The 13,434-nt window shown below is 27.9% G+C and overlaps 1 protein-coding gene across 1 annotated transcript; it reads right to left on the bottom strand.

Annotated features, from left to right (window-relative positions):
* Positions 1-2,016: 2,016 nt before the first annotated feature.
* LOC130969502 (auxin response factor 10-like) lies at positions 2,017-5,757 on the bottom strand. Its single transcript, XM_057895252.1, has 5 exons — positions 5,208-5,757; positions 3,884-5,005; positions 2,695-3,545; positions 2,548-2,613; positions 2,017-2,335 (listed from the first exon to the last, which is right to left on the bottom strand). The coding sequence occupies exons 2-5, from the start codon at positions 4,982-4,984 to the stop codon at positions 2,254-2,256; spliced, it is 2,100 nt and encodes a 699-aa protein (XP_057751235.1). The 5' UTR covers positions 4,985-5,005; positions 5,208-5,757; the 3' UTR covers positions 2,017-2,253.
* Between the last annotated feature and the right edge of the window lie 7,677 nt (positions 5,758-13,434).

Below are 13,434 nucleotides of genomic sequence, written 5' to 3'. Positions count from 1 at the left end.
CTTATATTATATGATCTATAATCTACAAACTCCCTCTCTCTTCCTGGTTCTGTGTTTCATGCATTTGGTAGGACCATAAATGGTAAAAAATGTCATTTACTAATAGTAAATTATTTCAGAAAGCCTCTGCAAATATTCAACTGTTTTTCTTCCATAGAGGATGCAGAAATTGTTTCCTATTCATTAAGCAATCTTATATATTTATAGAGGGAAAAAAAATTAAAACAGAAATTTGAAAATCAAAAGAAATAATAAGAAATATTGAAAATTATAGTACACCTGCCATTAAATGAATGTGAATCTTTAATTATGAAAGAAGAAGTTGTTACCATTCCTTAAATTAAAGCCAACTAACACAAGGATGGAAACTTAACATCTACACTATTGTAAAATGAAAAAAAAAATTATAAAAGTTTTTAAGAATCAAATCATATGTTCACTCTTTAATTAGTATATATAATGGAGTATATAATAATTGCATGTTATAAGTGTATAATAACAACAATAAAGACAGGCTTTTAAAGACTATACTATATCAAAATTAAATAAAAAGAACTAGGGTACTTCTAGTCTAGGGCATGTTCTTTTTTAATTTTTTCTCTCATAAGGGCCTACATATAATCTAGGATTATAACTGTTGAAATAGCTCTTTCTAGCACAAAGATGCTTCTACTAGTTGCTAGCCTTTTGTTTTAAATTAAATATTTTAGAGAAAAAGGCAAATCATACTTGACTTTTTAGACATTTAAGTCATTGAGAATTTAAAAATATATTTAAGTTTTTGACCTTTTCAAAATCTGAACATATCGATTATTGAGTTTAATTTGTCCAATTTTAAAAATCCTCTCACATGTGCATCCGTATCAACCATGTCAGTACGACGGAAGTCACATTTATTTTTTTTGTTGAATCTGATTGATCCAAGTGAACAAAAAAAATTGATATGTTCAAATTTTAAAAAAGTCAAAGACTTAAATAAAATTTCAAATCCTCAAAAACTTAAATGTCTACTATAAAAAAGTCAAACACTTATTTGTCTTTTTCTCAATATTTTATTAGGCCAATGCCAAAAAATTAACTGTTGATGTAGACTGCAATTATACTCATCCATTTTTAAAAAGGTAGCACCGTTATTATGTAAATATTGTTAAAATAAAAAAAATATTTTTATATCTTAATAATATTTTTTAAAAGATATTGTTACATAATAAAAATATATTATTTTAATTTTAATAATATTTTAAAAAAATATTATTATATTATTATAATTACTATAATATAGATATACTATAATAACTCTTTTGGAATTCATGTGATTGTATTATTATTGTTCGTAAATAAATTTAGAAAGTCAACAAATTATCTTGAACATAATGTGATAGCATAAGTTAATTTTACAAGAGTTATCTTCCTACTAGAATTATAATTTGCATTTTGTATTAACTTTTTTGTCTAGATATGTTATTATGTAGTGAACAAATTTCAAATAAAATCAGATTAATGTCTAATTCCATTCAGATGAAAAAAAAACATGGCAATGTATATATGTAGCATGTACAAGTATTAAGGAATGATATATTTCATTTGATAAATAATAATAATAATAATAATAATAATAAACCCAATTTTATTAAATATTAGTCAACTATTTTTATTGTAAAATTATCCTTTTAACTTTTTTTGAAGATTTAAAATTAAAAATTAAAAATTTCAAAAAATTAATTGGTATTGACTAAAAAATTAATTTTCTAATAATAATAATAATAATAAATGAGCTAACATCATCATATGCTAATTTCTAAAGAAAGCTACACATGAAAGTGTTAATAAATGGCAGACATTACCACAAGCTCCCATGACCCCTCTAATTCTATGCATGCCCCACACAACATTAAATAATCATTATGGTCATGTACTACACATACTACTCACTTCTGATCTGGATACACTTAAGCCATTATCATAATTTCAGAAATAATAAAAAAACATGCAAACCACAACAAATAGGGTCCAAATATTTGGTTAATATATAACCATAACCATATAGTTACAATAGTAATAATCATTGACCATGATGCTTGCATAGTTGCATCATTATTATTTGTACACTTGATAGAACAACATACCAACTTTTAAATTTATATATATATAAGAAAAAGATATTTAGTTCTTTTTCAAATTCAAGTGACTCTATGTCCTTATAATAATTAACTTCTCAAAAATACAAATATATCTTTAAGTCTTATTAATTTTTTAAACAAATATGCTAAGAGGACCAGTTTTGTTTGATGCATCAATTCCATGTTCACCACTGCGACTCCCTGTAATCCATGCCCTGCCATAAAGATTTAGATTAAGAAAAAATTTACATCAAAATTTTGGGATATTTCCTTTTAAAATGTATCTTTTTCCACTTCATGATAGATCATATTATTAGTATTTAATTCTCAAATAATATACTAACAAAAACAAAGAAAATATTCAATTTCAGTCCTTATCACTTCGATTCGCATTAGTAATAAATTTGAGCAGAACTTTCTCTGTTACCTTGTAATATTTTTGCTGCTTGAATCCATAAGAATTGTCAATCTTTTTGCTGTCTTCATGAATTCACTACATTGAGATGAAAAATTGATTCAATGTATATATAAGAACATTTTTGGACTAAAACCATGAATGGTAATAGTGTTATACCTGAAGGGTTCTTCTCCAATTTTCTTAACAGCACTTGTTTCGTCGCGGTAAAGAACATGGTTGAAGATCTCAGATCGTTCCATATCAAACATGTTGGCCAGTTTTCTATAGAGTTCTTCATATGAACCAAGGCTTGATAGGTCTAAGGTTCTTCCTACATCTTCTGATTCCAAGAAAACCTTGCAATGGCTAGTTTCCAAGCCGATTTGCCACGAAAACTCGGCAGCATTAGAAGCTTTTCCTGGTGGAATGTGCTGTGAAACTGCAAATTTAGCTTCACCTAAGAAGCACTTCTCTTTGATCTTAGTCTCGTCCGGCGAGTCTTTTCCGGTTCGAGAGATTTGTTGCTCAGTGAGAATAGGCTGACCAAAAAGCAAAAACTGGTGTGTCTTAACATTGTTATCAGAACTCTCCAGACTCTTGTTGGATTTTCCCATGGTGAGCAAGCATGATAAGCTCTCTTTGCTCTTATCATGGTTGGTCATGTCGCGGTTATGAACATCGAGCCGATGGATACTAGTTGGAAGCAGCCCCAACTGCAGTTTATTGCTGAGGTGGAAATCTGAAAGAGATATTCCAATTTGAGCATGCCTGGTTCCCTGTATGCTTGCGGGAGCGTTTTCAGATAAACAATACATGGGGCTATTCGGCCCGATATAATTGCCCGGAAACATTGGTAACGATGTGAACTGAATGTCCTGAGGGAAGTCTGGGTGCTGAGGAAACCTCAACTTCTTCCTTGGTGGCGAGAATGGCGAGATATTGATGATTGGCATGTTTGATACCAATTCAACCAACCATGGACTAACTCTCTTCACATTTTGTAGCAAATCAGGCTCATCCCAAGTAACCTGCAGGGGAAATAGGAAGAAAAGACTAATCAAGAACCAAAGCATACCGAGATTCTCTATGGTGTGTGAATTCAATGTTCGAGATATAACCATTCATGTGCCTCTTCCTATCTGCTTAAGTTTTTGGAATGAAAGATTTCATGACATGGTATCAGTGGTTTCAATGTGTTGTATGCAATATCTATCACTTGGGAACCTAAAAGGTTTGAGTCTATACAAGTAATCCATTTCAAACATATACATTCACATTTTAGAACCAACATTGAGAAAGAACAATAGATCTCCAAAGAAGCATATACAAGAGAAGGACCTATTACATCATGAGAGAGTTAAGTTACCTGAAGAATTCGCCAAGGCGAATTCGGCCAGCGGATAGGATCAGCAACCTGAACAGAAGCAACAGTCCCCATGAACCAGCTGATCCTAGAAGAATCCTCAGTCTCAAAGGGCATCTTGAACCTCATGCCAGAACACCATTGGATCCTCATTGCATCAGTCACAGAAGAAGCCTTAATGCAGAACTCAGGAGTGCTTGCCCTTGGAGAATACACAACCTCAAATGCTTGCTTCCTTGCAGCCATTGACACAGCTTCCACAACATCTTCAGCTCTCACCCTTGAAGAAGAAGAATAAGAACACCTTCCGTTACTATTCCTTAAAAGCTTGTTGTTCTCCTCTCTCAAGAACATTGATAATGCTCCATAAGGCCCTCCATTACTATTACCATTACCAGAAGAAGCTGAACTCCACAAAGATGAACCCTCACAACCACCACCAATTCCAATTCCAATTCCCCTTTTTGCCCTCCTAATCCCAACACAAAGATCACCATTTTCAGCCCTCAGAAACACCACAGAATCACCAGCTACAAGCTTCTTCTGATTAACAAAAGTGCTCCAACCAGTTGTAAGCAAGTGCCTCCTTGGTGTACCTCTATATATATGCCTAAACTTCCATAGCTCACCATGAACATCCTTTGCCACCACCGTCTGAACCGGCGGCTCCGCCGAGTAATCGAGCCGGGGGAAGATGGTTTCTGCACAGTAACGAGGGACTGAGAAACCCCCACCATTGTTAGCATCAGATTGGGTCAAAGTCTTTGCAAAAGATGCAGGCTTTTCTTGATTCTCCACAACAACTTCACCCTCCAAGGTGTTGTCGTTTTGATCAAGCTCTGAACTTTTCAGTGGAACAAGCTTTATCTTTGCGAAAACTTCATCTGTTTCAGGGTCAGCCATGAATCTCACTGTTGCAACCCTGCAAGGGATGAGTGGTGGAACCCTCAAAGAAGGAGCTGAGAGATCAATGGCGGTTTGAGCGTGTTCTGCATGCCCTTGTGGAAAGTAGAACACTTTCGAGTTCACTTGAGGCATCTGAACCATGGAACCTGCACACGCATGCCATAGCTGCGGATCCAAGCTCTTCTCAGCTTCCTTCATTTCTCTCCTTCGCTGCAAACTCTGTTAAAACCAAAAACAAAGTTTGATCAAACAGTGTTGGTGAATGGTGAATGGTGAGTGAATAATGTTTCTGATTTTGTGATCCAAAATGTGAAAAATTTTCACTTTTGAACAGAGAAACAAGTGAAGTGAAGAAATCAGAACATGGTAAGTATCTGAAAACAGAGTCTTTATTATTATTTGTTAGTGGGTGAGTTAATACCTTAAAATGTGGCGAAAAAACTGTGTGTGTTTGCTTGCACCGTTTGAAAAAATTGAAAGGCAACACCCAACAAAAGAAAGATAACAACTTTGACGCAAGGTGTGTCTATAAATCACGTTGTTCCCATGCGCGCCATTGACACGTTTGTTGATGATGAAATGAACAAGAACAAAAGAAGGAGAAGAAGCAGAGAGAGAAAGCGGTTCAGAAGAGACAAGACACACAACAGTTAAAAACACTGTTTTTTTTCTTTCAATTTTAAGGGAAGATGGAAAATGAACTAAGCCCAATGGTTTTCTTCTGCTTCACTCAACCAAAAAGTTGAAAAAGTTTTAAACTTTGCAGAATCTCAGAACAGAAGAAAACAAAAAAAAAGGAAGAGCTTTTGAGAGTTGAAAGCAGAGAAAATCTGAGTCAAAATAATGAAATGGTGTCTTCTTCTGAAGGGTATCACAAGACCTTCATATTCATTCATTCATTCATTCATCTGAATTCTTGAGATCCCAAAGAGAGAGAGAGAGAGAGAAAGGAACAAGTTTTTGGTTGTTCTCTCTCACACACGCGACAGAAACTATTAACAAAATAAGTAACGAAGCCAAACAATGAGCTCAGACAGAACTTGTTTTAAATAATTAATTAATTAATTAATTAAAGTGTTATTTTATATATATAATTATGAGCATATGATATTGTAAAGATGCAAGTTATTAACATTACGTGATGATATCATGTCAGAAAATATCACGATTTTTTGGTACAAGAGCAGTGCTAGTGTAGCTACCTACCTCATAGCTGAATCAACTATATATGCTTTCAAGGACCATTAATAATTTAATATATATATATATAGATAAAAAATCACATACAATAAGATTGTTGAAATTGAGAGTCAAAAAGATTAAAATAATAATTTAGTTAAATTTATTAAATTATTTAATAATTTTTAATTATTAATTTTATATAAAGATAATTATATGTGAATTTTGAAAGAAACAGGTTAAAAAATTTGGTGTAAGAGGTCAGAAATATCGAATTTATATTGCTAAGAAATTTTTTTTGATTGAAAATTGGAGACAAATACTAAAAGATAGTGATGAATTTTGTGTGATATAGTATAACTAATAATGTGTATTGTATATAATTTAGTAACTATAATTATATATATATATATAATTAGTTTTTTAGTATTTTGATGACAATACCGAAAAGACATTACGGGAGATTAATAAAAATGATTATGTGAATTGATCGATTGATTGAGGAAAAATATCTCTTTAAATGATTAAGTATAATAGGTATTTAGAAATTAGTTTTTTTGAAATTACGAATTATTTGTAATTTATCTAAACAATTATCTCTTTTGAATCGAGATTCCTAACAATAATAATAAAAAATTGTATGTGAATTTTTTTTAAGTATGAATAATCTAATTCTCAAAATTCAACCGATGAATTAATTTAGTTTTCTAATTTTAAAAATGACTAATTAGATTTTTTAAATTGATAATATGACTCAAAATTCTGAAGAAGTTATTGGAGTTCAACAATCTTGTAAAATTAATTTAGGGCATTGATTAATAATAGATAAATTACTAAAAAAATGTTTACAATTTTATATTACTTACTAAAATAACTTTAAAATGTAACAAAAATAAAATAGTTTTAAAGCTTTTCATCATAATTTTATATGAACAAAGAAAACAAAATAGTAGTGCATTACTAATTTACTATCACTGTAAATAGTTACTTAATAATGATTTGACACTTTTAATAATTTTATTCGTTAAAGAAAAATTATCTTTATAATTAACAGAACAAAACAACTAAAAGTATGAGTTGATTGTGAAATTCTTAACCATACAATTATTCTTTGTTTTTATTCATTAGAACAGATAGCAGTGTTTCATAATTTCATTTAATTTGCTACCAAGCAAAGTGGGTTGGGGAATATATTGTCAACAAATAACAATTTATTAAGCTAATTATTCATGAAATTGTAACATGAATGCCACCGCATGCTTTTTCCCACCTAATGTATTTTTTCTCTTTTTATGGAATTATTCCTTTTTCCTTATTATTAAATGGAAATATTCCTTTCCCAAAGGGAATAATTGATTAAAATATAGCACCTCACCAATATAGCACCATGTTGGTAGAATTTATTCATAATATATTTTACCTGATTAATTTTAAAATAACTATTTATATAGCTTCTATACAACAATGACTAAATTTGTTTTTAAGGGTTATGTAATTTATTGTATTCTCTTAACCAAAAAATAAAATGTAAAGGCTATTTAAAATTATTTTTTATATTTTATTTAGTAATAAATAATAAAATAATGTAAATTCTATTTTAAAAAAAAGACACTTTTTAATTTAGATATAAAAAGAAGAATAGTGCATAATGTAGTTATGGAGTGTATAGGTATTTTACACAAATGTAGTGTCAAGAACAAAAATCAAACCGTTTGATTTTTTAGTACAAAAATCGAAGAGTTAGATTATTTTAGGCAAAATTTAAATTTTCTCTCTACGCTAATCGGACAGTCCGATTACTGAACTTAATTTTTTTTACAAAAAATTTTTTTTCATCTTTTATTTCAGAAAAAAACTATCTCATAAGTCACATTTATGTCTAGCACCCATATTCTCCGCAACAATGGATAACACACATACTTCTCATATCCAAAAAAAATGAGCCGAAAAAGGAAATGGTAAGTTAGTACCGGCTAATTAATTGAGTTTGATGACATAACAAATGGAAATTAAAGCAAAGCACAATCTGACAAAAAGATAATATTAGGCAGTCACAAAAAGTTTGAAAGAATATTATTATTATTATTATTATTATTATTATTATTATTATTATTATTATTATTATAACTTTAAATTTTTCTGATGAGAATCTTCTGCTGCCTAGCTAATGCATGCAAAAGTTCATAAATAATGAATCAAATAGAGTCAGCATTGCTCTAAGTACGTACAACACATCAATGGTGATGAAGAATTAGGTGACGAGTCAGACACTGCCACCTTTTTTATATATCTACTCGGAGTCATTGGTACTGTACTTAAAGTTTCGTGTTTAATTTTTTAAAAAGGTCAAAAACAAATATTTAATATTTACCTTAAAAAAATAAACTATTTAAATGATATTTAAAAATTTATATTATTGATAAAAATTTTAAAAAATTTAAAAATACGATAAAAATAAATAAATATTAAATATATATTTTAAAAAATTAAATTTTAATAGAAATTTTATAATTATTATTATAAAAATAAATTTTTTTATTCTTAAATTTGGTAATTTTATATAAAAAAAATTTTTAAAAAATTATTTTTAAAAATTATAATTTATATTTTTTTAAAAGATCTTTTTATTTAAAAATAGAAATTTTTAATATAATAAATAAATAAATAAATATTTTTTATATTTTTATACTCAAATGTAATTATTAGATAAAAAATATATGAAATATTTCAAACATAAAACTACTTTTTTTTTTAAATTCATAAAAACTCATCTGGATAATAAAAAATAAGAAAGAAATTAATTTATACCATAGAATAAATAAGAAATTTTCTATGGTATAATATAATAACAGGGCAGGAAAATAGTTGAAATATATGTGAAATTAATATATATATATATATATATATATATATATATATATATATATATATATATATATATATGCAATATTTCTTACAAAAAATTAAATGTACAAAACTAAATTATTGGTATTCATCATGTTAACACTTCATTAACTTAAAAGAATTGAGAAACAATAAAATCTAAACCTTTTAATCATATAAAATTTGATATATTCTTATGTCATAAATTATATTATATATATACTGTCTAAAAAGTAGAAACGCACAAATTATTTATATAAGGAAAGGTATAGTAGAATTGTTGGATAATAATTAATAAACATTATTATATGGTTATTGACTTAGACATAGAACATGCATGGAAATTGAATGATGGAAACACATGGAGAGCAAAGAATGAATGTAGAGAAGAAAAATGTATAACACAAGGTAGATAGATATATAAATAGATAGAATTGAAATTTAATGAGATTGAAGAACCAAGCTTACTAATCTTATATATCCTTTATTATACTCTCCTCATCAAAGGTCATACTCATAAAGTTAACAAATGCCCCATTTTGCCGTCCCACATTTGACTATACATTAGTACTATATACTTTGCTGTAATTCAAAAATAAAAACAAAATTAAATTCATTCATGACAATGCCTACATTAATAGTAATCGGTTGGGATTTAATTAATCTTGCTCCTAAATATATATGTATTTTTTAGTCCATCAATTGAGCTAATTAAAGCAAAAATTTAAGCTACAATTCTAGTATATTTTGATGGGTTATTAATTAGGTTTTGCTAACTCTATTTTTTGTATATATTATAGTAAATTTTACTAACTTATGAATATAATAAGGGGAAAAAAAGAGGAGTCAATTAACTTACTTTTACTATTAAAAAAACATTTTCAATAATTTAGTTTCAATAATCGATAATCAATACTAAATCATATTTTACTCACTTGAATAATAATAATAATAATATTCAAAATTTTTACATTGTCGATGTATTAAAATTTAACTCTAAATAAAATTATCAATAAAAATAATATAAAACGGAGGCTTTTTCTTCTTCTATATATAAAACCAAATACAAGTTTAAATAAGTTTGAAGAAAACTACTCGTGATTGTGATATTAGGTGTATGCACTTTAATTTAATTAACGTGGACTATCGTATGCTATTTACATGAATTTTGGTTAGCATTGAATGAAACGCAAATTGAGAGAATGAAGAATTAAACTTACTTTGTATTATTGGGCATGATATTGGGGTAGCATCGGAAATTAAAATGAGCAACAAATAAATGTTTCTAATGGCAAGATTGGGTGATTAGGGTCCCCAAAAATTGACAAATGAACTCAACTTTCGCTCTTTGTTGGGATTTCGTTTTCTTTTGCTATATGTGTTTTGTTATTGTTGTAATTAAGTTTTTAAATCTCGACAACTGAACTTATACTATAAATTTATATTTGTTGTCACGTTTTTAATTAAGTCATATATACGTACTATAGATCATGTATGTCTAAGCATAACATTAATCAAGTAGGAAAACTTATATCTAAGGGAATAATGAGGAAGCTAATGATTATTTATTGGCGTTAAAATGGGCTAAATCTAAAGTCAGTCAGTTTATCTATTTAAATGGATAGATTTTGTCTTTAAAATTAAGTCCATTAAAATTTTAGACTAAACGGATTGAGTCCGATTAACTCAAAAAAAATGACGGGTTAAATGGATGACCTGTTTATTTTTTTACCTTTTTTTTAAAAAGTAACACTTTTAGCCGATATTTCTCTTGATTCGACCGAAAATTCGATTAATCAACTAAAAAGAATATTATTTTAAAAGATTTTTGACCTAAAAATAGTATTTTTATTAAAATATTTTTCAAAAAATAAAATTAAATAATAAACGGACTAGCTCGTTTAACCTATTGGTTGATCATAAATGATTCAAACTAAAAATTTTTGACCCACAAATAAAATAAACTTAAACGAACCAATTCATTTAACTTACAAACTTAATGGATCGAATTTAAATGAGCCGAACTAGCTCATTTGATAGCCCTAATTATTTGATTACTCTCTTGTTGAATAGAAGGCATGACAAACAATAATAATGAGGAAGGTAATGATTAAATGGATCAAGTGGTGGATCGAGTTGGCGAGGCATCTAATCAAATACATAAAGGACCACGTACTTAAAACACTAAATAGGACTTATTAGCAATTCTCAATTGGTCCATTGCACTATACTACTTAATTAGCTACTTAATTTCATCTATTATATATAGTTCCATCTCTACCACACAGTTGCAATGTTGAGTCAGCAGCATATGCTATGTTGCTACCCAATTCATCTCTTATGTTCATTAATTTCAGTTTATCTAGTGATTAATTTACTAGTTCGCTTAAATAAGTGTTAAACTTTAAATTTTATATTGAATATGCAGCAATCTATTAATAACTAATAATAAACATTTAAATAGAGTTTTAATTCGCGACGAAATTAGTCATTGACTTACTAGATTTGAAAGATATTAAAGGAATAAAAAACTAGGTACATATATAGCTTTATTTTTTTCTTTATTTGCATAATACAAGTTGGTTTAAGGCTTCAATAACATGTGTTCACATACTAGAAGCAATAGGTATATTTATACGTATAAAGTTTTTTTTTTCAACTTGTTTAGTTTTTATTTGAAATTAATTATATTAAATATATACAAAAAATTAATCATTAAATTAATTATTTATAAAAAATATATAAAATAATATAAATATATAATAATTAACATTTTTATATTTCAAATTATGTAATAAAGTTCAAGACATATTCGAATATGTCCCAAGTCTACCCAGCCCACTGGCTAAGAAGTGTAATAAGTCAAACATTGACGAGGAAAATTGTGTTAGGATTAATGCACGTGCTTTCATTTTTCAATTCTATTCACATGTTATGTAATAATCAGCTAGAGACCTTAGACCTTAGGGCCTTAGAGCATATATGTTTATATGTACATAGTTGTAGGCATTAGGGGTAGTGTGGTACATGCATGGTAATCATTGAAACTAAAATTAGCATAACAATAAGTAGGGTTGTTTATGGCCCGGATCGGATTTAAGTAGATCTAGACTCTCGACCTTAAAAAATAAGTCGAAAGTGATCCAAAATAAATTAGGGTTAAATTGGATTGATTTGATATAAAATTAGTATATATAAATTTATAAATTTTATATATTAAAATAATAAAATTTTATTTTTAAAAATTAAATTTAACAAATGTTATATTCTATTTATATCAAAATAAATTATTTTTAAACACATAGTATCATATAAATATAATATAAAAATATTAATTTAAGTATAAAGGTATTATATAACATTATTAATTTTACTCTAAAGTATATTTTTTTATTGTAAAAAATAATTTTGAATTAAATCTGATGACCTAAAATATAATCCGATTCCAATCCGAAAATAACACTGATAAAAATAACAAACTTAAATATGACAAAATATGCTTCATATTCAAACCAAATTTTAGGTTTGGCCGAATCTTAAACACCCTAAATATTAAACACTCTAACAATAAGATTATTAGGTTTACAAGTTGAGAAAATAACATAAGAAGAACCCTAAACTAAGAGAAAGTAGTATAATAACATGTACATTTTTTTTTAAAGTTAGGAGTGAAATTTAAATTTACAATCTTTAAATAAATATAAAAAAATTATGTCATTTGAGTTATAGCTCGTTGACTAATAATTTGCACATGTTGTACAATGTACGTAATAGTTAGGAACATGTCATTAGAAAAAGGCAACAGAGTCAACAAATTAATTAAGCTTTGCTTTAATGGTAGCCTATGAGATATTATATGTTGAGGGCATGTTTGTGGTCATACTAATAATTATACTATCTACCCCACACTCAATTTTTCTATCAAACAGCTATTTATTGATGTTTAAAAAGCACTTATTAGCATAATAATAGTAATAAAAATAAATTGATATCTTCGATATATTACAAAATATTATAAAAAAAAAACTTTTTTCTAATATTATTAGAATTGAGATTAAATAAATCTAAATGTCTAACTTAATTTCAAAAACTAGTTCATGAGATGATGGATGTCTTATAAACTATTAAAATCTTACCCTTGAGAGATATAATATGAAACTTGTAATATCTCTTCACACCAACGAAGAATCGTCTGAAACGTGAATATTTATAGGTAAGTGACCTAACAACATTGAATAAAACAATAGTTAACTCACTAGTTCACTTAAGTAAATGTTTGGAGTTCAAATCTTGCCTTATGCATGCAGCAATCCGTTGACCAACGACAAACTCTTAAATGGGGTTCTAATTTGCGATAGATTAATCCTTAGTCTGCCAGAAGTTCCAATCTTAAATTTTAAACTTCATACTCTACTATGACTTTTTCCTTGCTTGTCATGAGAGTTCCTAATACAATTTTGTATTGTATTTTCTATTTTTTGAAAGATGTTTTGTATTGTATGTTAAAGTTGGATAAAATTCTTCTCCAAAGGGAAATGAGAAAAAGAAGGGGAATTCAGAGGCAGATTCTCTATAGAAAACCACAT

The sequence above is a fragment of the Arachis stenosperma genome, chromosome 3 (genome assembly GCF_014773155.1).
Source record: "Arachis stenosperma cultivar V10309 chromosome 3, arast.V10309.gnm1.PFL2, whole genome shotgun sequence".
NCBI lineage: Eukaryota > Viridiplantae > Streptophyta > Magnoliopsida > Fabales > Fabaceae > Arachis > Arachis stenosperma.
The sequence above is the reverse complement of the archived record's forward strand: the minus strand, read 5'-3'. Positions and strand labels throughout refer to the sequence as shown.

Excerpts from the sequence above, each read along its gene's own strand:
- LOC130969502 (XM_057895252.1), bottom strand. The coding sequence starts at position 4,984 with ATGAAGGAAGCTGAGAAGAGCTTGGATCCGCAGCTATGGCATGCGTGT. Across the intron at positions 2,614-2,694 it reads ATTGGAGAAGAACCCTTCAG|TGAATTCATGAAGACAGCAA; the intron begins GTATAACACTAT and ends ATCTCAATGTAG. Across the intron at positions 2,336-2,547 it reads AGCAGCAAAAATATTACAAG|GGCATGGATTACAGGGAGTC; the intron begins GTAACAGAGAAA and ends TCTTTATGGCAG.